Raw genomic sequence first — 25,752 nt, 5'->3', positions numbered from 1 at the left:
TCCAATTCAGATTTCAGATGTTTGTTTTTTTATTTGGCAAAATCTGAAAAACTGGCTGATTGACCTAGACATCTGAATTGGCTGAATTAGGACACAATTATTTCAGACTTTAAAACAAGTCTGAAAAATGAACCCAGCTGCTGAAAAGTAACAAATGACAAATATACACCCGCAAAAACTGGAAATTACATTATCTTCATCTTCTTCATTTCACCACCACCACTGCCGCCACCACCACCACACCACTAGACCACCACCAACCACACCACCAGCACAACACCACCGCCACCACCATAGAGCACAACAAAAAACAAATACCACAGTGCCGGTCTCAACTAAACCCTAACCACCACCACCACCACAACACACACCATCACAACCACATGATGGTCTTTATGAACCCTCGCCGTCCACTACCACCACTACGTGAAAGGCTTGTTAAGCCTCGCCGTCCACCACCACCACCACGTGAAAGGCTTGTTAAGCCTCGCCGTCCACCACCACCACCACGTGAAAGGCTTGTTAAGCCTCGCCGTCCACCACCACCACCACGTGAAAGGCTTGTTAAGCCTCGCCGTCCACCAGCACCACCACGTGAAGGGCTTGTTAACCCTCGCCGGATCTGACGAAGTATGTTGCCCGAAACCCTGTGAGATCTGGCGACTATCTACCTTTCACTAATCTTCGGCTAAAGAGAGAGAGAGGAAAGAGGGAGAGGGAGAGAGAGAGACAGAAACAACAACGATTACCACTCCATCCATGGAACCATCATCTTTAGTAGAAAATTAAAAAAATCAAAGGGTGTATCAGCCGATTTGGATGACCTAGGGTTTTTGATGAACTAGGGTTTTGTTATTAGCCTGGGAAAGAGAACAGGAGAGAGAAGGAGAAGTGAAAAAGTAAAAAGATTTTGGTATTACGGCTGGGAATAAATGAGAGGAGAGAGAGAAAGTGGTTTCTTTTTTTTTCCTTAAAATATGAATGGGTATAAATGTAATTGTTTCAATTAAGATCTAATGATTCAGATTTAAAAAACAAACATCTTACTTGTAAATTAATTAAGCAAATTCAGATTCAACGAATTCAGATTCAGCAAATTCAGATTCAGCAAATTCAGATTCAGACATAAAAAAAAACAAACAACACCTTAGTCTAAAATCAATAACAAATTCAGTTAAATCTTCAGAGACAACAGTTGATTTATCATCACAGTTATTACTAATAGGATCGGGAAATGAACAAGAACAGTCATTGTTTCGGTACAGATTTGATCAAATCGTTCGCATCCATCAGACCATGAGATCTCTGAATCTTCGATGAAGAAGATGATGAGAAAGTTGAAGTTGATGAAGAACAACGAGGAAATCGAGTTGATGGAGCAATTCGAGTATGAGCTCCTTTAATGGAGTTATGTGAGAAGATTACGAGGGAGTGTTTCTCTCTCTAGATCTCTCCTTTTCTCAGTCAATGGAGAAGAAGAAGAAAAATAAAAACCCTAAAGAATTTGGGTTTATTGATAAACTGATTTAAATGTAAAAGGGTAGTTTGGGATGAAAAAATAAAAAATGACCTTAATAACAATTACCCATATTATTTTACACTTTAAGTATCATTGACCATAATATTTTGACAATTTTCAGTCAATAAAAAGAGTTATAGGTTTTTTTAGTTATTATGATAATTTTCTCAACCTAAAAAGTCATTTTCTCTAGACTTAAACCATACTTTTGGCTGCCCCAAATTATATTTCCGTCTCACTGCCTTCTTCCCAAGTTTATGGTGGGCAATACGTGGACAACCGTTTTTCTTATATGGACAACTATCTTATGTAGACAACTCAAAAAAATTAATTTTTTTATATGGACATCAATTTCTAAGGGGACAACTCTCTATTATTTTCACTCAAACCCTCTTAGAATCAGATGTATTATTTGACGACCTCCCTCTTTTTCCATAAACCCTAGTTTTTTTTTTTTTAATGAAGACCATAGCTCTTCTTCTATTACTTCTTCTTCATCATCAACACCCAAATTTCTAGAGAGAGAATTTTTTTGGAGAAACATTGTTGATTATGACATCAAACAAAGGGAAGGGAATTGCTGAAGAATCTTCCCAAAGAGAAATGTAAAAACCCTAAAACCTAGAAATCAAAATTTTCTAAACCCTAATTTCTCTCTCTAGAAATTTCTGGATAAATGATTGTACTTCAAGTATGATTACACTCACATAGGGGAAAACAAGTAGGGTTTTGCCTTCTCTGTTCTTGAGGTTGAGAAACTTGGATTTATTCCAATTTCTTCTTCTTTATTTAGTAGCTCTGAGTTGGATAGATTTTTTTTTTATTTATTCCTTGATGCATCAATTTTCATCTTTTCCCTGTTTATAACAAGTTTACATGATTATCAAGAACATGATACTATTACATTTTCTCATGAGTTTTTATGTTTATTTAGTAGCATGATTGGATAGATTATTGTACTTCAAGTATGATAACACCCACAGAAGCAAGAAGAAGAAGATGATGATAAAGAAGACAATTTAGGTTTTCAATATTTAACTATTATTTTTGTTAATAGTCCACAATTCACTAACTATTAGTATTTAAGACTTTATGGAGTTGTCCCCTTATTAAATCAAAGTCAACTAAGTCAAGCATAGTTGACTCGCATCGGGTTCGAAAATAGTTGTCCATATAAGCAAAATGGTTGTCCGCGTATTGGCCACCAAGTTTATATACCACACAACACTTTTCAAGTTTCAACCTACCACCGCCATACCCTCTCTAGTTTCTCAAATTATCTGTCTAATTTCTCAATAAACATTTGTTTTTTCTATTCTCAAATTATCTGTCTAATTTCTCAATAAACATTTGTTTTTTCTATTATAAATCTCAGAAAACATAAGTTGGATGTACAGTATTCATTTATATGTTTAAAGTGCCTAAATCTAACAAAAGGTTGTCCGAGAACTATTGTTCGTGTATACAGTACTACTTGGCATATACACTAAGAAACTTGATGGAAGTATATTCACCGATTCACGCGCCAAAAATTTTCATTTTTTTGTTTCTACTCCTCTTTGCTTGACTTGTAAATTTCTCTTTACAACTTTTTTTTTCTTTTTCATGTCTTTCACAAACTTAACTTCACCTCCCTCTTTCTACCACCTTATATTTTTTTCTTCTTTTATTGTGGCCCCTAGAGGGTTGGTTACCTTCATTAAAATTTTTAAAAAAAACTCTTCTTCTCTCTTTCCTTTCACCACCACTACTATCATTTTTTTTCTTTTAACAGAATGCGAATGATAATGGGTCACAAATTGGGAGTCAGAACAAAAATAGTCATTTGTATACAACATGAACAAATACAAAGAATACGCCTTAACTCTTACTTTTGCAAAAGAAATTAATGTTCGTAACTGTTTTTTTAATGAAAAATTTGAAAAGAATCAATTCCACAACTTTCGATGTCTTACTAAATTTACTATGAAAGTATGAAGTGACATGCAAAATGATAATTAAAGTGTCCTTATTCAAAATTAGCACTAGATCATCACCATGAAACTCCATTTTTCTTTTTACAAATTGATGGTTTTATATGTTGTATGAATGTCACCAGAAATGTAAGGGCTACATTCTAACCACCCGCTTCGGGCCACCAAATTGTCAGGACCAACCTTGAATGAAGATGACTATTTCTTCTTTACTTTTCTATCTACTAGTAACTGTTAATTTTGGGCTGAGCGATTCTTTCTCTTAGTGGCGCCGCCTATAACTTCGAGTTTCTCTAGCAGTTACAGACGCCTTTAACAGTTTAGATTTAAATCTTAGCAGTTCAAGCGGTTGAAAAACCGTTTTCGCTGTAGATTTTCCTTTTTATTGGTCAAATGGACCTCCAATAGTTGGTCTCAAGGACATTCTATTGATCTTTAGGATCCCTATTTATCCTATTTACAACAGTTATCGCCCTCATCATCATGGCAAATATTGATCTGATATATCTTCTGGTGATACCGATTTCATATCCCAACTTGCCTCACTTACCACAGAAGAACCTATTATACCAGTAGTCCAAGGAATTCCTGAAGAGATTGTGACTTTCGATTATAATCATCATTGTGTGATAAAGGTTCTTTCTTACAAAACTTATTCTCTTGATCTTCTCTACAGGAAACTCAAAGGCGTTTGGAATCTTCCGTTCCCATACGAGATCAGTGACGTTACTACCAACATTTTTCTTGCTAAAATGGGGACTATTGGAGAAGTGGAAATGGTAACTTCAAAAGCTCCTTGGATTATTAAAGACGATATTTTTCTGATCGAAAAATGTGACTCTGTTCGAGCCCCTCTGGATCATCAATTCAACAAAGCATGGTTCCACATCCAATTCCACAATCTACCATATAATCTTCTTAACTTCAAAACAGTAAACCTACTTGCCAAAAGTCTGGGGAATGCTGAAAGTGTTACCCAAGAAGAGGCCTCTAAATGGACATCTTTTGGAAGAGCGAGGGTGGAAATTTCTATTACGACTCCTCTCCCAAAAATCGTTCATCTTCAACTATCAACAGGGGGAACCAAAGAGATTACACTCAGATTTGAAAGACTGGGAAGATTTTGCTTCTTTTGTGGAATTCTAGGCCATTCAATTAATTTCTGTCCCAAAAGACTAAAACTGCTTGACTTCGCCGGAAAAAATCTTACTCAACAACAACAAGAACAGGTAATGTCCCATTCAATCCCAAGATATCCTGACTCATTCAAGGTAATGTCCCCTTGGGAACAAAGATCTCTTAAATTAAAACAGCAAGAACAGATAGACAAGTCGGTGGCAGATGAAATCACTCAAAATCCTCCTCACATTAACCAGGAAGCTGAAATATGTCAACAGAACCAGACGAAAGAATCCATTCCATCAGTCCAATTTGACACCCAGTCAGTGAAGAGTACGAAACTACCTGTTTTCACGGATTTACGTTTATCGCCAGAGACCCAAATCCCTACTAAGGCTAGAACGAATCCGAATAGGTCGGATACATCTAATGTGAAAATCAGGAAGTTTAGATCATGTGGGATTCAACCCTATAATCCTATTGAATTCACTCAGGAGACTACTATTCAGGAGGAGAGATCAGACAATTATGTATCACCCACCAACACTCATAAACGTATTGCTCGTGATCAAATTCCATCGGAAGTCCAGGTTACCAAATTTTCGAGAAGTAATGCAAAAGAGGCTCACGACAAAGAAAGGGTCATGGCGGCTGCTCCCAAAGAGCCGCAAGGCAAATGTTAGTTCTATCTTGGAATTGTAGAGGGATGGGGAACCCCTCGACTAGCCACACTCTATTTCAGTTCCTCAAGTCTGTAAAACCTTCAATTTTATTTCTGTCTGAAACTAGATTACAAGTTAATGCTCCTGTATTTAATTTATCTCGTTTTAATTTAAATAATAAGTATGTTATTCCCTCGGTGGGGCGTAGTGGTGGTCTGGCTTTATTTTGGTCAGACGATATCCAGACACGCTGTGTCTCTAGTGATAACAATGTGATTCATATGAAGATTTGGACTCCTAACATCCCTCAAGAGTGGGATTTATTTTGTATATATGGGCCACCAAAAGTTTCGGATAGACAAATGTTTTCGGACAATCTGCAACTCACTATTTCGGCTCTTACCACTCCTTATTGTTGCCTTGGAGATCTAAATGCTATCGCTTCGAGGAACGAAAAATATGGAGGTTCGGTAGTTACTCCGTTTGTTTCGTCTTTCAATAATTTCATTAGAAATTAGGGTCTTATTGATCTTGGATTCAACGGCCCGGCTTATACGTGGTCTAACAATAGAGGTCCACATGCTCTAACTAGGGAAAGGCTTGACAGAGTTCTCGCTTCAACAAATTGGTTAGACTTGTTCCCGAATGCCGGGGTTTTCCATCTCCCGAGATACAATAGTGATCATTGTCCTATATTATTGAAAACAGAGGTTAATGGATCGACTCATCGAGGAAGTATTAAATTTGAAGCTTTCTGGACTAAGCACCAAGATTATTTGACCCAACTTGATTATCATTGGCAAGTTTCGGACAGAGATATTAATTCTAAACTTCAAATGGTCAAAGAAAAACTTCACAAATGGGGTAATCTAAACTTCGGTAACTTAGAAAGACGCATCAATATTCTTAAATCTCGCCTGCTTCATGTGCAAAACCAACCTATTACAGAGTGGTCTATTAATCAAGAATCAATAATTCAAGAAGACCTATTACATCTGGAAGATATACTCAGGATTAGGTTGGAACAGAGAACCCGTCAATTTTGGGCTCTTAATGGAGACCGGAATACGAAGGCTTATCATGTAGCGATCTCTAGTAGAAGACGTAAGAATCACATCCATCTCTCACTACTTCGAATAACTCAAGAATCACTAATGAACAAGATATAGCAGAGAATCTACTTACTCACTTCCATACTTTATTCCAAGCAGAACAAGTAAGTAATGCCCCTACTGAATTATTATCGGCGTATAGGCGAATTTCGTGTGATGAGTTACATAATATATCGAGGATACCAGATGCAGAGGAGATCATAAACGTCATTTTTAATATGGCGGCTTTAAAGAGCCCAGGCCCGGATGGACTGCCATGTCTTTTCTATCATAGTGGGTGGAACAAAATAGGACCAGAAATAATCTCTTTCATTCAAGAATCTTTCCATACTGGATCATTTCCTCAATCTATTAATGAAACTAATTTGGTCCTGATCCCCAAAATAGATCATCCAACTAAAGCTGCGGACTTCAGACCGATTGCCCTTTGTAATACTATTTACAAATTTATATCGAAGATTATAGCTAATAGACTTAGACCTCATCTAGAATAATGCATCAGTCCTTATCAAACGGCTTTCGTTCCTCAAAGACAAATTATTGATAACATTATCATAGTCGAGGAATCTATCCATTCGATGAAACGGAATAAAACAAAAGAAGGTGCTTTCTTGCTAAAGCTAGACATGGCTAAGGCATATGACAGGGTAAATTGGATTTTTCTTCATCAGGTTCTTCTTGCTATTGGACTCTCGGGCCCTTTCCTTAATCTTATTATGTGTTGTGTTAATTCGCCTCATTTTAGTATTCTAGTGAACGGTAAAAAATACGGATATTTTTCCTCGACTAGAGGACTCAGGCAGGGTTGTCCTCTTTCTCCATATCTTTTTATTTTGATTTCTCAAGGATTATCTCTTCTATTCGAAAAGTTTGAACGAGAATCTTTATATGACGGATTTAGAGTGAACAAAAAAGCACCCAGAATATCTCACTTACTTTTTCCAGACGATCTCGTTATCATGGGTGAAGGTTCTCTTAAAAATCTTCAGGCAATTCAGATTATCATCGATAAATACTCGGCCTTTTCAGGCCAGTCGGTCAACTATTCTAAGTCATCCATCCTATTCAGTTCCGGTATTGATCCAGATCTTAAAGAATTCTTTATTCAGACCCAATAAGCACCATTGATGAAGGAGTCAGAAAAATATTTGGGTTCACTTATTATGAAACCCAAATCTCGTATTACAACTTTTGACTTCCTTACTACGAAGTTTGAATCTAAATTGGCAACATGGAAGCGGAAATTAGTCTCTCAAGCCGGACGAAGTTTATTGATTAAGACTTCCTTAAGTCCGATTTGTACTTATTTTATGAGCTCTTCTATTTTACCCCAAGGTATCATCAACCGTCTAGAGCAATTGGAAAGGAATTTTTATTTGAATCATGATGACACAAATTCTAAGATGCACTTCTTGCCGTGGGATTTAATTCAGAGGGAGAAGGAATATGGTGGTTTGGGTATCAGGTCTCTCTCTAAAGTCAATCAGTCTCTTGTGGCTAAATTAGCCTGGAGACTTATATGCAATCCAAATTCTAATTGGGGTAAGGTTATTTCTGCCAAATATTACAAGAACAGTACGATATGGAATGGAAAAAAACATAATACAGCATCTAAAATGTGGAACTCTCTGATGGAGGTAATGGAAGTATTGAAGCAGTACTGTTGTTGGCAAGTAGGTGATGGCTCTTCTCTCGATATTACTGAAGATCCGTGGATTCCTGAACTCCCAGGTTTTAAACCTCATCTCATTGCAGAACTTCCTACAAACAAACGTTGGGTAGCAGATTTAATTGATCTTCAGACATATACTTGGAAAACAGATATGCTCAATCATCTTTTTGATCAACCTACTGTAGAAGCAATTCTTAAAATTCCTCTGAATAATCATATTATCTTGGATCGTCTTATATGGATACCATCATTATATGGGAATTTCTCGACAAAATCTTATTATAAACAAATCAATTTATCTCATACTAACCCTAGAACTCCAATTGATTTCCCATGGTCTAAATTTTGGAATATGAGTATGATGGAACCAAAGATCTTACATTTTATCTGGAAATTAGTAAACAATGGCTTACCTGTTCTAGCTAACATCGCTATAGGTAATGGGAACATCAACACTACTTGTATTTTATGTCATCTAGCAACGGAATCGACTCAACATCTATTTGGAGAATGCACTATCTTCAATCGATTGCTTCAACTGGCTCAAAGTCATTTCCCCTGTACCATAACAACAAATCCAGTGAGTTTTATTAAAGACATTATCTTACATTACTCGGATAATTTTGATAAAGTCAAGTTCTTCTTCAACCTGTTTTGGATTTACTGGAAGGAGAGAAATAATGTCCATTTTAACAACGGACATCTTCATCTTCATAGCATCATCAACAGATCGATTAAAATTACTTATAATCTACAAGATTATTCAAATCAAGGTGGGAATACCTCGACTCAAATAGAAAATACAAATACAGAAGAATTGATTAAAGTAAACTTTGATGGTACCTTTAAAGAACACGAGGCATCTGTTGGTGTGATCATCAAAGATCTTACTGGGAATATAGTATTCCAAGAGGGACGACTTATCCAACCAAAATCGTCTCTAGATAGTGAGGCCAGAGCTCTTCTGTTTGCCATCCAGTTGGTGCTCCATTTAGGTTTCAACCAAGTTCTTATAAGAGGAGATTGTTCTACCCTAATTTCAGCAGTGTTGGACAGTGAGGATGTGATCCCATGGAGAATCAGATCAACGGTTACTACCATTCAACAACAGCTGGAACTATTCAACACCTATTCTCTTCAATACGTGCCACGTAATAGAAACTTCCGAGCACACAACGTGACCAAATCAGTTTTATCTTCTTGATTCCGTTTGACCCAGGCTTGTTGGGTTTTATCACTTTTTCGTCTGCTTACTTCATTGTAATGTTTAAATTGCCAAGTATCATTTCCAAAAAAAAAAAAAACTGTTAATTTTTTTAAGACCTTTCAAAAATACCCTCTTTTTAATTCTTTCACTTCAACTCATGATTTTAAATGACCGAAACATGGTTCCATTGTTTAATTTCTTAAAATTGCATGAGATAAGTCGTCCGTGTTCTGTTCAATTGGGAGTGGACGGTCGACCTGACTGGTTTTAGTATCTGAAAAAAAAAATAGAAAAGAGGGCCAATAGGCCTGGACTGACCCGTGACTAAACCGGCCGGCGTCAGGCTTGGCCTAGCCCTAGGCCATGATATTTCTTTAACGGGCCAGCATAGCCCGTGTGTCGACGTGGGCCGTCGTAGGCTAAACCTCCATCGTTACAGAGCTTGCTTGAAGAGTCTTCACTACTCTGAATAACTAACTATTCATCGGTGCGGTGGGTTTTGATCAGATGACAGTGGAACCACTTAGATTTTGATTCACAAGCTTTCCATGGCGTGGGTGATTGACAAGTTAGAAAGAAGACTTTTATGTGAAAATCTCCCAAATATAGGAAATATTACCCATAATCCTAATTTTTGGGGTTTTGAAAATTCCTAATTAGTTCCAACTATCCTTACTATATCTCATTCTCTTCCTTTCTTCTTTTTTTTTGATGAAATCTTCCTTTCTTGTAAAATAAACACAAGTCTCTCTTTCTCTCTTATATTCTTCTGTTCCACCAGCAACCAAAGAACAAGGTACTCTCTCTCTCTCTCTCTCTCTCTCTCTCTCTCTCTCTCTCTCTCTCTCTCCACACCTTCTTTCTTCATATTAAACTCTTGTAATGCTGATTTTTGAAAATGGGTTTAATTTAAATTCTACAAATTTTTGTTTCTGCAAATTTGGTTTCAGTTTGAATACAAAGTTCCTTCTTTTAAGCTTCTTTCTACTTGTCTTCTTTAGGATGTTTTTATAAGCTGCTATAGCTAATGCCTTCATAATGTATTTTCTGGTTTTGGTAACTAGTACCAAAGATAACTTCGATTACGATGATTTTTAAACATGGGTTCGTGTTAGATTCTACAATTTTTCTTTCCCTGCAAATTCATTTGAATGAATTGTTTTAGTTTTGAAACAAAAATTTATTTCTTTGTAACTGTTATGGTCTTTTTGTAAACAGTATTATTTGTATAAAAGGGAATCCAAACCAAGGAATTCAATATTGGTTTCTGTTAGATGACAAACCATGAAGAGCATTGTGTCAAAATGACCTATTTCTTTTGTTTTTGTGTCTGTAGAAGATGTCTCGATGGGATGAGATTTTCTCTCTCCCTATACAGAGCCCTCCTACGTCGGAGTTCTCTGCGTCCGATATTGTGTGGTCTAAGGTGGTTGGTTCGAGTGACAATATTGATCGTGTTGCTCGAATCCCCTTCCCAAGAGTGAGGGACTTTGTATGGGGTGAATCCGCGAATAAAGAATGCCCCACCAGATTTTATGTTAGAGCAAGGAGAAGAGGATCTCCAGAGATGCCGTGCAAACAGAAGGTTGATGATAATCAAATTATTCAACAAACGAAAAGGAAGGTGAAGGTTGATGGCATTCTTGATTATATTTTGTAAGATACAACTAATACACTTTTCATGCTTTTCTTATCGAGTCTTGAGGGTCAGTCATTTAGCTAATCTAGTTAAAATATTTAGGTATTGGTGCCCCTTCGGTCCTAACGATCACAGGGAGGGTGGTGGTGATATCCCGAAGAAGAAATCTGTCGGTCGCCCAAATACAAAGAGAGGGTGTCTTTGTCATTTTATTGTGAAGCGTTTTAGCGCAGATCCATCTAGTGCACTTATCATTTATAACCATGATAAGCATGTAGATAAGAGTGATCAACCTTGCCATGGGACAAAAGATAATAAATCAGTTGGAACGAGGGCCATGTTTGCCCCTTACATCTCAAGTGATCTTCTTCTGCGAGTAGAATCACTACTTCATGTAGGAGTTTCTGTAGAAACTATAATGCAAAGACATAATGAATCTGTCGAGAAACAAGGAGGTCCATGTAATCGTGATGATTTGCTCAACCAAAGGTACGTAAGGAAATTAGAGAGGGACATTCGTCGTTCTAGCTATGAAATGGATGAAGATGACATGGTTAGCATCAAAATGTGGGTAGAAAAATACAGGAGTCATGTTTTCCTTTACGAGGATTTCACTGATTCAGACCCTTTCATTCTAGGAATTCAGTCAGAATGGCAATTGCAACAGATGATTAGGTTTGGAAACCGCAACCTTGTGATATCCGATTCAAGATTTGGTGCTAATAAATTGAAGGTACATTTCTCACCTTCTCATTAGTCATAAATACAACTGCATAGATAGTAAGAACAAGAATAGGCTTATACTTCCTTGATATGGTCCTTCATTTAGTTTTTTATATTGTTGACTTGGAATTGAATCCATTGTGCTTTTTATTCTAGTATCCTATTCACAGTCTCCTTGTCTTTGACTCGGAAAATAAGCTAATTCCGGTTGCTTGGATCATAACAACACGGGGTGCAAATGAGCACGCCTATAAGTGGATTACAGCACTTTATAACAGAATTCATTCAAAAGATCCTTTGTGGAAGTTGGGTGGGTTCATAGTGGATGATCCTTTTGCTGATATTAATACCATCAAGTATGTCTTTCTTCTTATTTGAAATATTTGCTAAGTCTGAGATTCTTTTTGTTCCTTGGAGTATAATTTCATTTTGTCTCAGGGAGGTGTTTCACTGTTCCGTATTGATATGTTTTTGGCGTGTTCGTCATGCTTGGCATAAAAATCTGATGAAGAGATGCCCTGGAATAGAGATGCGCTCTGAGATGTTCAAACATCTTGGTCAGGCAGTATATAATGTCGTTGAAGGAAATGTTGGTCAAGATTTGTTCGAGGAGTTCAAGGAAGTTTTTGTTGATTGCTTAGATTTCATGGATTACTTTCAAGCAAACTGGTCTCCAAGGAGGAGGCTAGGTTAGACCTCTCATCTATATTATTCTTTGCCATGTTTGGATAATAGTCGTGTATTTCTAAAGATTCTTTTTATTTTCATTAGATGGTTAGACTAAAATTGGATGTTCCAATACATTTCTTCTTATGTCCAATTCTTATTCTTTCTTCATGGAACAATAGTAGATGCTATCATCATCATCTATATGGCTAATTTTCTTGTCATGATTTTTTCCTTAGGGATGTGGATTAATGCGCTGGGAACTATGTCAATTGCTGGCCAGGAGACTTGTGCTGCTCTAGAGTGTTACCATCATCTTTTGAAGCTTAGAGTGTTGAATGAGAATGACTCAAGTGTTTATCAACGCACTGATTGGTTAGTTGATAAGTTGGGTAAGAAAGTGCATTCATATTTCTGGCTTGACGAGTATTCAGGAAGGGAAGATTTTGCTCGTTACCAGAAAGAGGAATGGGTGAGTGGTCCAACACCTTGGCGTCAATCATTAGAAATTCCAGACACTGATGTTGTCTTTGAAGGTGGATCTGCTAAAGTAATTAGCCAAGAGAAAGCTCATATCGTACGAAACCCAACTTGTGAATTTGCATTATGTAACTGTAGTTGGTCGCAAATGGGAAATCTTTGCGAGCATGTGTTTAAAGTAAAGGCAATATGTCGAAAGAACGGGTCTTCTCCGTCATCTATCAGCCTCTCAAAGCATAGAGATACTTTGATGAAGTTTCTTAAGAGCATACCAAATGATTCTTTGACTCGGGACGCTGCGAAATCTCTTGCGATGTTTGTACAGAATCAATTCAATATAACCGGTCAAAATGGTAGCAAGGATTTGGGCAATTTCAGGTGAAGAACAAAACATTTTTTGTTAGATATCTAGTAAATTCTATTAGTATTTGGTTCCTTGATGATCAAGTTGTTAGTTTAGGAAGTTTCTACAAGTCTAGTTTCTGGCTTTCATTGAAGTCTGTTTAGCAAGTGATCATTGTGAAGGCACCAAAGAAATATACAAAACAAATCATGTTTGCCTCTTTACTATTTCAGATCCAGTTCTTCGATTCAGATCTTCGGTGCAGCTGTGACTACATCATTTTGTAAATAGTATAAATTGACAGGCAGGAGTTAAAGAATCGAAAAGAGGAAATGGTGTAATAGTGACTTTGTCTGTGAAGAAGTTGGTCGAACAAAAGATAGCGATATATGAACCACGAAAATACTCCGCATAAATGTTAAAAATAGAGAGTGATATTATTGCATAGGAACCTATAATTAACCACCCTCAACTGGACAAATCAGTAGTTGATTCTGACTTGTTGGGCTGCTTTCAATTTTAAGTGTTACTTTCGTTTTGGCCCCAATATGTACTCACATTTTATCTTCCAGAGATAATCTGAACAAATTATGGAGCCATTTGCCTTATCAGATTGGATGATCAAGGGTGTTTACTTTGATTAAATCTGAAGGAGGATTTCTTAAAGTTTGAACTCTTTGAGTAATTACGGAAACAACTAAAAGGGGTTTAAGTAGTTTAAAATAATGAGAGAAAAACAGAGATGTAGTTACAAAAAATACCCATTTCCATCTGTTTCTTTCTTAATTCTCTCTTCGTAACGGATATGAATGAGAAAGAAAGTGGCAATTTTTGTAGTTAAGAAAACAAAGTACGACTTATTGTTCATTGTTGTACTTATTTTTCCCAAGGTTGATCTACAAGATCAACTGTCCGTGAGCATCGTAATTCTCCATTTGAACTTAGACATCAATGAATCAAGGTTCAAAATGCATTGAGACACTAATGGAATTAAAAAGAGTCACATTGGCTGGTAGATGATAGAGCTAGTATTTTGTGCTTGGGCTTGGATGGGACCTCCGTCCTAGGGTGACCTCTAGTTCCCATGTTCGGCCATTAAAAGTTAGCAAGTCCAGTGTGTGTCACGGACTATCGGATTTGTATGTGTACGTCCTTCATCGAACTCGGGTGAACGTGTTGGATTTTGAAAGCTTCTTTGTGTATGATTTTGTAAAAACCACTTATAACCCCGAAAACTTTCCCATGTAAGATTAAATAACTTCTATGTTGTGACGTATAGAGTGACACATCAATAGGCCAATGTATTTAATAATCTGATAAATAAACTAAATGTGAAATTATAAGTCATTGATAGGGCGGAAGGAAGAGAAAAAACAGGCGTAACGAGAGGCGATATTTAAGCTGATGATACATGGGCGACGGATCCCAAGATCCGACCCAATGACAACTCCCAATTTACAGTTTCCGTGCATCAAGGATTTAAGGAGCAATCTGCCTCACGTTTAACAGTACAACTCTTATTTCATTTCCCATTAGATATAGTTTCAATTTAATAACATAAGAAAGGACAATCATTTATGGATTAAAAAAAGACAGAGTGGAAGTCCTTGATACCTTTTTATAAAATTGGTTTAAGTTACGCTCGATCTGTTGCATTTTCTTTGTTTTTTACACTCTTACCGAATTAAATTGAATGAAACGGTTGAGAGGGAAATATTTTGGGTTACTTACAAACAGGCTTCTAGATTGTGTCCAGTTTTCTGTTTGACCTCTTACGCTTTCAATATATTGACTATAAAGCCTTATTTTGATTTTTTAAGAGTATCTCTTTTAACAAAAACAAACCGTTCTTTTATCTCTTCACTAGTTCTTTCTTCTATCTTCACCATCTTCTTTGTCTATGGGATCCAACTTCTTTGTTGTTCCCATTACTACATCACAAGAGAAGAAAGAAAAAAAAAAGAATAATGCTAGAAGAGATTACAAGTCAAAGTCTACTCTACACCTAAATGATTTAGCGGTCTTCGTCTTCGAGTCAACTCTTTTTTTTTTTACAGACTTTTTCACTTTCCATAGACGATTGTTTAGGTTTGAGGTAGGTCTACTTTTGTAGCCTCATTTTTTCTTTTGGTTAACATCAACTGATAAACTCATTCATCACATATTGTTCTTCTTCTGTTTTAAATTCCTGAAACAAATAGACTTGAATTAGATCTTCGTTTCAAACATTTATAGAATTAAAAAGATAATAAAAGATCATTAGAAATAATTTAAGTAAAAGAGAATAAGAAAAAATCTCAAATTTCAGAAATCCATCGTAGACACTAAATCCTAATTCTACAACGGGATAGACAAATTGCAGGGATACCGTAAAATCATTCACTGATTTTCTCTTTTGTAGTTGTCTTTGTGGCCTACCTTTAGAAAGTCAAAATATGAATCCGTAGTCAATGCATGAAAAATGCAAAAGGTATTCCAGATGGATATATCCCTAAAGTTAAAGGACCACCCACAAAACAAACCATAAATTAGGGGGGCAAAACATGAGAATTAACCCATTTTAGATGAAGGGGCAAAACCTTTTAACATTTTGGAGGGAAATTCAAAATTGGATTAATTCTGTTTTGGTCCCTAATTGTTGACTAGCTCACCGTTTTGGCTCCCAATTGTGTCCAGCAGTTTGTTTTGGCCCCAAGATCCACTTTTCGGACAGTACTAACATAAGACATAAGCAACACTTTTCTATACCCGAAATACCCCTCTGACCAAATCAAAATCAAATGCCAAGTTGTCAAATCAATTAACTCTAATTATTAGTCTTATTCCTTCTCCCAATGCACTTTCTTCTCCATTTCAATTTTTCTCTCCTTCATTAATCTCTATGAACAACTTCAGCTCAAGTCATTTCATCCAGACACAGAGATCCCACATTTGAAAAGATAATAAAGAACTACAAAAACTACTGAAAAGTTGTTTCCATCAAAGATCTCATTCTTGCATATCCAACCAACTCATCAATTTCTCTTGAATTTCTATCTAAACTCATAGAAATCGGACCTAATGAAATAATTTGGACAAGTAATCTTGATCATGTTTCATAGATATCAGACCTAATGAACCATAGAAATCAGACCTAATGAACTCGACAGAAGAGGCAGAGCCACAAAGGGAAGAGACAGATCCGTTATTGGAACAATCTTGATCATAAAGAATCAATATTTGATGAATCCGAATAAGTTTGTCTAGTAGAAGAAAAAGGTTGCAACCTCGATGAATCCAATCGATGACAAATTGTATGAGAATACTTTACCCTTCTAATCCAAGAGTTTGCATCTTCATCCATTTTTTCACAGTATGAAATTCAAACCCTTGAAAAACTTAAAAAAACAATGAACTTTTTCTTATTATCCAACTTAGATCTAAACAACTATCTTCAGATGATTTTAGCATCATAATAGAATTCTTCCATATAGAAAATTTCTTCAAATCCATATCCAATAAATCCTCTCAAACTCAAATTTAATAATGAACTAAAACAAAAATTCTTCCATACCCACTTTTATACTCATCAATATTTCAACTTTTTCATGAATGCCCAATTTAGATTCAACCTCTAAATCCTAGTTGTACCTAAATAAGAAGAAAAAAACTAAAATTCAATCACCCATCTAATGAACTGAAATCCAAGAAAGTAAAAAGACTCAATCATTAAATCATAATTTCGAAACCCATTAAAGATAAACAAAAACAAAACATACCCAGAAAAAATCATAACAGAGATAATTTAGGATCTGAATAAAAAAAATGGATTAAACAAAATAGCAAAACATACCTCAACCATAGATTTTTGTGAAGTTCTTTTCATGTCCTCTGATCACTTTCTCTCTCTAAACACAATAATCTCCTTCAAGGAGAGAAAAACTGAAATGGAGAAGAAAGGCCATTGGGAGAAGGAATAAGATTAATAATTAGGGTTAATTGATTTGACAACTTGGGATTTGATTTGATTTGGTCAGAGGGGTATTTCGGGTATAGGAAAGTACTGTTTATGCCTTGATGATGTCAGCACTGTCCGAAAAGTGGATCTTAGGGTCAAAACGAACTGCAAGACATAATTGGGGGCCAAAACGGTGAGTTAGTCAACATTGGGGGCCAAAACGGAATTAACCCTTTAAAATTTTAGTCAACACATTTCTACAAATTTGTTTTTTTTTTTTTATGAAAATTCTACAAATTTGTTAGAACTTGAAGTTTCACTCAAATAGAAGTCCAAAATTGATGATTAACAAACCAAAAACCTTTCATAAAACAAATTTCATTTTTGTAGAACTGGCATTTCATGTTGCTGCTACTAAAAATATTGTTTTTTTTTTATGAACATAACCTTGCATTAACTAAAACCAAAGAGTATACAGTACACAAAACAAAGCTACATTAACGCAGAAATAAACGATGGTACAGAGTTCCACACTGTCCTACTCTTATGTCTTCGTCCCCACTTGGCGAGCACGTCAGCTGGAGCGTTATCCTCTCTATGAACAAATGAGAAGATCGCGGCTTCAAATTGCTTTCTGAGGGTCTGAACTTGTTGTAGAGTTGATTCCGTCTGCCAGTGTATGCCCAGTTTGTTACCTTTGATAAAATTAATCAAGGATTGATTATCACTTTCGATGTGGATGTGTGAAATCTTCAGTTCTAAGGCCCATCTCATACTGTGGAGTATAGCTAAACTTTCACCTTCTTCAGCATTTTGGCAACGAATCGAGTCTGCTGCCGCTATGATGAAGTTTGAATCTTCATCTCGTATGATGCATCCGATTCCTGCCTGTTCTGTCATGTTAGTAAAAGAGGCGTCCACGTTTATCTTAAGGAAAGGTTTCTCCGGGGGGATCCAGGATCTTCCCTTGGTTTTCTTTCTGTTTTTGGTTTGGTTGTTGTCTCTATTTTGAGAGGAGTAATAGTAGTGTTATTGATTCTGTCAATAATTTGTCTCGGATTTTGTTTGTTTTCATTAAAACAGTTTTCGCATCGAGCCTTCCAGATAAACCATAATATCTTGGGGTATAATTGAGTAAGCTCCTCTGGCAGATCTTTCCATTGAAAGATCCACTGCATGGTTGAACCAATCTGATCAGTCCGAACTTGAAAATGGAACCAAATGGCTTTAGCGAAAGTGCAATGAAGCATTACATGATCGAGAGTTTCATCCTCTGCACAATTTACACAAGTGTAAGAGTTACCAATAAATTTACCTATTTTAGCTTTCACCGGTAGGCTATTTGTGCAACACTTCCATATGAATAGTTTAACTCGGGGGATAAGATTCATATTCCAAATAAAGTACCCGTCTGTTTGATCCTGCATATGGCTCATGTTATTCATTCTCAAGTAATTATACATCGTTTTTATGGAGAAATTTCCTGATTTCGTTAACGTCCAAATCGGTTTATCATCGTCATTCTGGTTAATATTGATACTTTGTATAGCTTGTTGTACATCCTCTTCAAAGCATTCCTGCAATAATTGCACATTCCAGTTGTCATTAGTAATCAGTTGAGAAACCCATGTAAGACTGGATTCCTTATTATTGATAATAGGGGGAGGGTGGTTTGGGATCCAGAAGTCCTGCCAAATGTTAATTTTATTACCTTTGTTAATGTCCCAGAAGATCAGGTCAATTAGCTCGTTGTAATGATTAGCAATCGACTTCCACATCCAGGAGTGACTCGCTTTCGGTTTCGAAGGTTTATGAGTGTTAGGAAAATACTTACTTTTGAGAACCTGCACCCAGATGGCCGACGGATTCTTTATCATTCGCCAGTTAATCTTGTTAAGAAACGCCTGGTTATCCATGCGGGGGAGACGAAGACCTAGACCCCCCGCCTTTTTAGGTTTACAGATAACAGACCAATTAATAGTATGGAAGGTTTTGGATTTTCCCCACCAGAAAGTCCGTTGAATTTTGGTTCTTATATTTGCACCTATTGTTTCTTACTAAATTTTCTTTGGTTTTAATTACAGCTGCTTCTAGAGTTAGGTCACCTTTCTACACAACAAATATAGTGATGAATAAATATATAATTTTCTAAAATTCGAAATATAGTTATATAGATGAAATGATAAACCTCCTTGATTGTCATTTCGTTTTCAATTTAATATCTCTTAAAAACGTCTTTTTGTAAAAAGGTTAGAAGGTACATGGTTTGGTCAAAATAAATAACTACTCATCTAGATCGATCTTCGAATTGGTCTTGATCCCCCTTATATCTTTTAATATTAAATGGGTGTACCTTTACTTTAGTGGAAATTATAATGAAGTTAATCATGTTAATAAGTAAGAACTTGGGTGTATAAAACTAGCTACATAAAAACAAGCTATCAATGTCAACTTCATATTACCCCACAAAACAAAGAAAGAACACTATAAATTAGTGCAAAACACTCCTCCTTCTCATTCACTCCTCTCTCTCTCTCTCTCTCTCTGTCCCTCTCTCTTCCTCAGTGTAGAGTTGTGGAAGGTAAAATGGCTAATAAGCTACTTATAAAAACACTTCTACTCAACCTCATTTTCGTCATCATCTTGCCAATCTCAACTAATGCAGTATATAATGTAGTAACATTTGGTGCAAAATCAAACGTCAAGATCGATTCAACATATTCGTTCATGCGGGCATGGTCTGCAGCTTGCAAGTCTAGCAAACCAGCAAAGATATTGGTACCTCGGGGACGATATTTGATTAGAAAGATAGTATTTAATGGTCCATGTAGAAATAAAATAATTTTTCAGATTGACGGGACTCTTGTTGCTCCTAAGAATTATTGGATCATCGGAAACTCGTGGGATTGGATTTTGTTCAATTCCGTTAGAGGATTGTCAATTTATGGTGGGACAATCGATGGACGAGCTTCAAATTTTTGGGCTTGTAAGAAAGCTCACAGAAATTGCCCAAAAGGAGCAAGGGTAAGTAATTATAAATTCCAATTTACTTATATTTAGACGAATCAGATACACGATTCAAAAATTAATTTTGAAACGAAAAGGAGAAATATTTTGAAATATGAATTTAATCAATTTAGATTTCCTACATTTAAATTCGACAAAAAAAAAAAGCACCAACTTTGAAATCTAGTGTTTTTTTTATTGAGCTTAAGTTCATCCATTATAGAAAAAAACCATTTGACTATTATCATTATGGTATTAAAGTGTGCTTGTGTGTGTGTATGCAGTCATTATCATTCAATAACGCGAAAGACGTTGTGATCAGTGGATTAACGTCACGCTATAGCCAGGGATCTCACATGACCATCAACGGCTGCAATAATATTATGATCAGATATGTCAATATTATTGCACCAAGTCAGAGTCCAAACACAGATGGCATAAATATACAATCCTCGACTGGTGTTACAATTACAGATTCTATTATGCAGACTGGTGACGATTGTGTAGCCATTGGTCCTGGCACCAAAAAACTATTGGTCCAACGCGTAAGATGTGGCCCTGGACACGGCATCAGGTACTTAATTACATACAACTGCAGAACTACTATTGTTCATACGTTAATCGCCAATTTTTCGGAGTTATGTCCGCGTAAAAATTTCTCACTTTTTTTTTTTGTCTAAACTCATATTTTGAGTTTGCAGTATTGGGAGTCTAGCAAGAGAGTACAATGAAGAAGGGGTGGAAGATATAACAGTAAAGAATGTGGTATTCATTAAATCAGATAATGGGGTAAGGATAAAATCATGGGCAAGACCAAGCAATGGATATGTGAAAGGGGTTCTTTATCAAAATTTAGTCATGAATAATGTGAAAAATCCTATCATTATTGATCAGAGATACTGCCCTGGTGACATTGCCTGCCCTAATCAAGTAATTAACTCTCCTCTTTCTTTTTTATTTCACAACTTCAAATTAAAATATTGAAGTCAAGATCTAGTAATTATTTTAGTTTGCATTTATATGAGATTTGAAATTACATAAAATATTCAAAGTCAAGATCATTGGTGATAATCTAACGTGCTTATTAATTTTTTTTTCTTTCTCGAGGATTGTGCTTATAAAATAGTAGTACTAATGATTTTTTTTAAATGAATTTTTTGTGTTGAATAAACAGCATTCGGGGATAAAGATAAGTGGAGTGACATATCAAAATGTGAGAGGTACATCATCATCAGAGGTAGCAGTAAGTTTCATGTGTAGTTCAAGCAATCCTTGTAGTGGCATAAAATTGCAGAATGTGAAGCTCAAACATCCCAATACTCCAGCCAAGTCTATATGCTGGAATGCATACGGATATACCACTGGTTCTGTTGCCCCTGGTAGTTGTCTCTGGCGATAACAATATATATTTGAGAGTCGATCTTTATGCAATACAACTACAATGTCAAACGATATTTGATAGGAAGCTGTTGTATATTAGTTCGGACTTAAACTATCATGTTCGAGATGTAGTAAGTCATTAAATGATGACTTCTTGTTTTCTTTTTTTAATTGGGAGGGTACATCTTGTATTACCTAGCATTTTGAGATACAATATCTCTTCTCGTATAATTATTTATTATATATTAATTAGAGTTTGTTATTAATGCTTTTTAAATTAAGTTGATCTGATCCAATTAATCTGAGACTATGAGCTAATTTACTAACTAATCTCAAATGTCAACTGTTTAATGTATAGGAACATTTTTTTTATCTTAAATTATTTCTTGTCCCTAAGCATTAAAATGGGAGGGTGAACTGGATAGCATTTTATTGGTTACAAAAATGCTGGTTAAGTTAGTTCATGTAAGGTTGAAGACTATAAAATAATCCCACAATTAATGGATCAAATAAATAAGTTTAGCTCTCATTTAATTTACCGGTTAATTTTAGGTTTTTAACTTACAAGTTAGTAATGTAGATACAATGGAAATAAACCATAAACTACACTTAGAATTGAAAGAAATTGAAATAAATGACAAATAACTTAAAAAAATAAATAAAAAGAAAGTAGGATTGGCAGACGAAAGTCACTATAAGTTTTTACATGATACATGTAAAAGTGTTAGTTAAAGACAATTTCAAGTGATTACAATACATACTTCTTTTTTTCAAGTGATTACAATACATACTTAACAATCATCTCACATTTATTTATATTTTCTGGACAAAAAAACGTAAATATTTTACAAAAATTAACAAAAAAACCTTAATTGATGAGTGCACAAAATTAACCGTTTAGGGGTTGGTGCGGGAAGATATAAGACTTAACCGAGGTTGTAGCTTGGGTTAGTCTTCACATACTTCCGCCCCTTGCTGTTGAAGTAACTAGACTTCTAAACAAGTAATTCATCTGTAAGAAACTCTCTAACTCTTTTTTATTTTCAATGATCTCTTTTGGTTTACAAGTTTCCTTATATAGGAGAAGTGATAAGAGAGTTGTAGTTTAGTTATAACAGAAAAACTAAAACAGAATAACAGAAAACAACAAGTCTAACTAACTTTCTTGATTTCACACAGGTTGCCTTTAGACACAATGGAAGTCGGTCTAATCCTGTTGACTTGGTCTGGAGCTTGGTCTTGGTCCATAATGTTGACTTGACTGGGAAGACTAGAAAAGGGTTTTGGTTGACCATATAAAACCCTATTCTTAACCTGTTTGCCCTAATTTTATCTCTTCTCTTCTTCAGCCGAAACCCTAGCTTCCACAGCCCCCCTCAAACCGATGGTGATGAGGAATGAAACACCATCAGTTTGTCTCGAAACCTCTTAAACAAGTCTTCTGGTAACCCTTTGGTGAATATATCAGCGATTTGTTCTGTAGTTGAGACATGATTCACCATAACCGAACCATTCGAAACCAGATCTCTTACATAATGGAAGTCTACTTCAATATGCTTGGTCCTCGCATGAAAAATAGGGTTCGAAGCAAGGTATTTGGCAGAGATATTGTCACAGAAGAGATGAAAGGGTCGAGTTAGAGGTAATCGAAGCTCTTCCATGAGGTAAGAAAACCAAACTAACTCTGTAGCAGTATTTGAAAGTGATTTATATTCTGCTTTTGTTGATGACTTAGCTACTGTGGCTTGTTTCTTCGAACTCCATGAGATTAGATTTGAACCAAGAAATATACAATATCCCCCTGTTGATTTCCTTGAGTCAGGGCAACCAGCCCAATCTGAGTCGGAGTAGGCAGTAAACCTAGTTAACTCACCTGCAGAGAGGGTTATTCCTGACCCCATTGAGCCCTTGAGATACCTTAGAATCTTTTTAACAACAACTAAGTGTACTGTTGTTGGTTTATGCATGAATTGGGTTGCATAATGAACTGCAAATGATATATCTGGTCGAGTGAGTGTTAGGTACTGTAGTGCCCCAAATAGACTCCTATACTCAGTGGGATTTGAAAGTTCTTCTCCATCTGTGATTGAAACCCTTTTACCACTAGATACTGGTAATTTAGATGGTTTAGAATCCAAAAGCTTTGCTTTTTGTATTATCTGCAATGTATACTTGTTCTGTGTAAGAAATAGTTGCCTCTGATGAAGATCATTGATGACTTCAATGCCCAAGAAATATGATAAAGGACCCAAGTCTTTCATCTTAAAACTACTGCTTAAGTCGTTGATAAGAGATGAAATTTGAGACATTGAATTCCCTGTCAGAATTATATCATCCACATATAAAAGAAGAATCATAGTTGATGATGGATGATGAAAAACAAACATAGAGTGGTCTGATTTGCTCTTTTGAAATCCATATGACAATAGAAATGTTGTAAACTTGTTGAACCAGGCCCTAGGTGCCTGTTTAAGACCATATAGAGCTTTGTGTAAATGACAAACAAGGTTGTCTGTTCCTGGTTTGATAAACCCTGGTGGCTGAATCATATACACATCTTCTTCTAAAACCCCATGCAAAAAAGCATTTGATACATCAAGTTGTTTGATATGCCATGATTTTGAGATTGCTATAGTGAGTACCAATCTTATAGTGTTTTCCTTCACAACTGGACTGAAAGTCTCATCATAATCAACACCCTCTTGTTGATGAAATCCTTTTGCTACAAGTCTTGCTTTATACCTTTCAATTGTACCATCACTCTTTTGTTTCAACTTAAAGACCCACTTGCACCCAAGTACATTCATGTTGCTATGATAAGGTACCAAAGACCATGTTTGATTGTCAAGTAAAGCTTGGTACTCCTCATTCATGGCCTGAACCCAGGCAGTATGCTTAGCTGCCTCCTTATAAGATGTTGGCTCAGTTGGTAGTTGTAATATAGATAAATAAGCAACATTTAATGTGTGAGGTGATGAATAATGAGCTACAAAATCATTGGGTAGATCTTTCCTTTTGATAATCCCATTTCTACCTCTTGTTGTGATTGTTCTAGATGGTGGAGGATGAGATGTTCCTAGTGATGTTGCTGGTGTACTAGTGGAAACATTAGCAATGCCCTCATCACTAGCCAAAAGCCTTGATACTGAATTAGTTGGTGTACTAGTATTTATACTATGTGTCCCTAATTCAGTTGGACTGTCTAGAACATGATTAATAGGAGGTAGGGGTAATGAGATATGTGGCTGTGTTTTCTGATCACCACTAGACTGTTTAGCAATGAGGTTGACATAAGGAAAGTTGTCTTCCTCAAATGTGACATGTCTAGACATATAAAGTCTCTTTGTTAAGGGATCATAGCACCTATATCCCTTGTGTTCATTACTATAGCCCAAGATAACACATTGTACACTTTTGGGGCTGAGTTTATCTTTTCTGAGTTCTCCAAGGTGTGGGTAACAAGCACATCCAAATACTTTGAGGATTGAATAATCAGGAGAATGATGAAAGAGTGTATCATATGGAGTGTTGCCTTGTAAAGTTTTGGTGGGTATTCTATTGATTATATAGACTGCAGTACTAAAAGCATCAAACCATAGATGTTTTGGTAAAGAACAGTGAAAAGATAGTGTATTACCAAGTTCTGTAATGTGCCTATGCTTCCTTTCAGCTTTCCCATTCTGTTGAGGGGTATATAGGCATGAACATCTAAAAAGAATACCACATTTGTCTAAGAATTCCCTAAATTCTCCCTTTTTGAGTTCTGGTGCACCATCTGACTGAAAATAGACAATCTTTTCCTTGAGAAGATTCTCATTAGTTGCTTTGAAATGACTGAAACACTTTATACTGTCAGACCTTAGTTTCATTGCATAGATCCAGCTATACCTGCTGAAATCATCTAGAAACAGTATATAGTATCTTGCACCATTAGGAGTGGTGACAGGAGCTGGTCCCCAAATGTCACAATGAATCAAATATAGAGGAGTATTGGTAGTAGAAGAAGAAGATTCAAAAGGTAGATACTTGCTTTTACCTAACTCACAAGACTTACAAAAGGTTTTGTCAATCTTAGTACTTAAAGTAATTTTATGTTCCTCATGAAGTTGTTTGATAACTGCACTATTAGAATGTCCCAATCTTGCATGCCAAATATCATAGTTTGAAGATGTCTGAGATAGATAAGCAACCTTATGTCTATGATTTAACATAGCATTATGCACCTCTATAGGATACAAATTGTTTTTGACAGGCCCTTCTGCTAGGATTTGTTTTGAATGAATATCCTTTATATTATAACCCCATGGTAGAAAT

The 25,752-nt window shown here is 35.9% G+C and overlaps 2 protein-coding genes and 1 long non-coding RNA gene across 7 annotated transcripts; 2 read left to right on the top strand and 1 right to left on the bottom strand.

The window, feature by feature from the left end:
* Positions 1 to 7,922: 7,922 nt before the first annotated feature.
* Positions 7,923 to 9,041, bottom strand: LOC147566777 (uncharacterized). 2 transcript variants are annotated; one of them, XR_015230548.1, is made up of 4 exons: positions 8,901 to 9,041; positions 8,707 to 8,766; positions 8,471 to 8,615; positions 7,923 to 8,146 (listed from the first exon to the last, which is right to left on the bottom strand). It is a non-coding gene; the product is annotated as an uncharacterized LOC147566777 (long non-coding RNA). The 2 variants fall into 2 exon arrangements; XR_015230549.1 differs by lacking the exon at positions 8,707 to 8,766 and having other exon boundaries at positions 8,901 to 9,038.
* Positions 8,758 to 13,453, top strand: LOC147566776 (uncharacterized). 4 transcript variants are annotated; one of them, XM_086653328.1, is made up of 8 exons: positions 8,758 to 8,830; positions 9,772 to 10,060; positions 10,604 to 10,920; positions 11,006 to 11,636; positions 11,783 to 11,982; positions 12,065 to 12,315; positions 12,532 to 13,150; positions 13,349 to 13,453. In XM_086653328.1, the coding sequence occupies exons 3-8, from the start codon at positions 10,604 to 10,606 to the stop codon at positions 13,404 to 13,406; spliced, it is 2,076 nt and encodes a 691-aa protein (XP_086509454.1). In that variant the 5' UTR covers positions 8,758 to 8,830; positions 9,772 to 10,060; the 3' UTR covers positions 13,407 to 13,453. The 4 variants fall into 4 exon arrangements, with proteins under 4 accessions (XP_086509454.1, XP_086509456.1, XP_086509455.1 ...); XM_086653330.1 differs by having other exon boundaries at positions 10,601 to 10,888; positions 12,532 to 13,366; XM_086653329.1 differs by having other exon boundaries at positions 10,601 to 10,920; positions 12,532 to 13,366.
* A 5,982-nt stretch (positions 13,454 to 19,435) lies between these two features.
* LOC147566775 (polygalacturonase-like) lies at positions 19,436 to 21,715 on the top strand. The gene is made up of 4 exons (XM_086668627.1): positions 19,436 to 20,076; positions 20,343 to 20,632; positions 20,760 to 20,988; positions 21,233 to 21,715. Exons 1-4 carry the CDS (start codon positions 19,639 to 19,641, stop codon positions 21,455 to 21,457), a joined length of 1,182 nt encoding a protein of 393 aa, XP_086524753.1. The 5' UTR covers positions 19,436 to 19,638; the 3' UTR covers positions 21,458 to 21,715.
* Positions 21,716 to 25,752: the final 4,037 nt, after the last annotated feature.

Source organism: Eschscholzia californica, unplaced genomic scaffold (assembly GCF_041429995.1).
Source record: "Eschscholzia californica isolate CP2 unplaced genomic scaffold, dmEscCali1.0.p SCAF_1, whole genome shotgun sequence".
Classification (NCBI taxonomy): Eukaryota; Viridiplantae; Streptophyta; class Magnoliopsida; order Ranunculales; family Papaveraceae; genus Eschscholzia; species Eschscholzia californica.
This window is presented reverse-complemented; position numbering and strand designations above follow the sequence as displayed.

Coding starts and splice junctions, on each gene's coding strand:
- LOC147566776 (XM_086653328.1), top strand. CDS start 10,604: ATGTCTCGATGGGATGAGATTTTCTCTCTCCCTATACAGAGCCCTCCT. Junction 11,983..12,064: donor GCTGATATTAATACCATCAA/GTATGTCTTTCT, acceptor ATTTTGTCTCAG/GGAGGTGTTTCACTGTTCCG. Junction 12,316..12,531: donor GTCTCCAAGGAGGAGGCTAG/GTTAGACCTCTC, acceptor TTTTTTCCTTAG/GGATGTGGATTAATGCGCTG.
- LOC147566775 (XM_086668627.1), top strand. CDS start 19,639: ATGGCTAATAAGCTACTTATAAAAACACTTCTACTCAACCTCATTTTC. Junction 20,633..20,759: donor GGCCCTGGACACGGCATCAG/GTACTTAATTAC, acceptor TTGAGTTTGCAG/TATTGGGAGTCTAGCAAGAG. Junction 20,989..21,232: donor ACATTGCCTGCCCTAATCAA/GTAATTAACTCT, acceptor TTGAATAAACAG/CATTCGGGGATAAAGATAAG.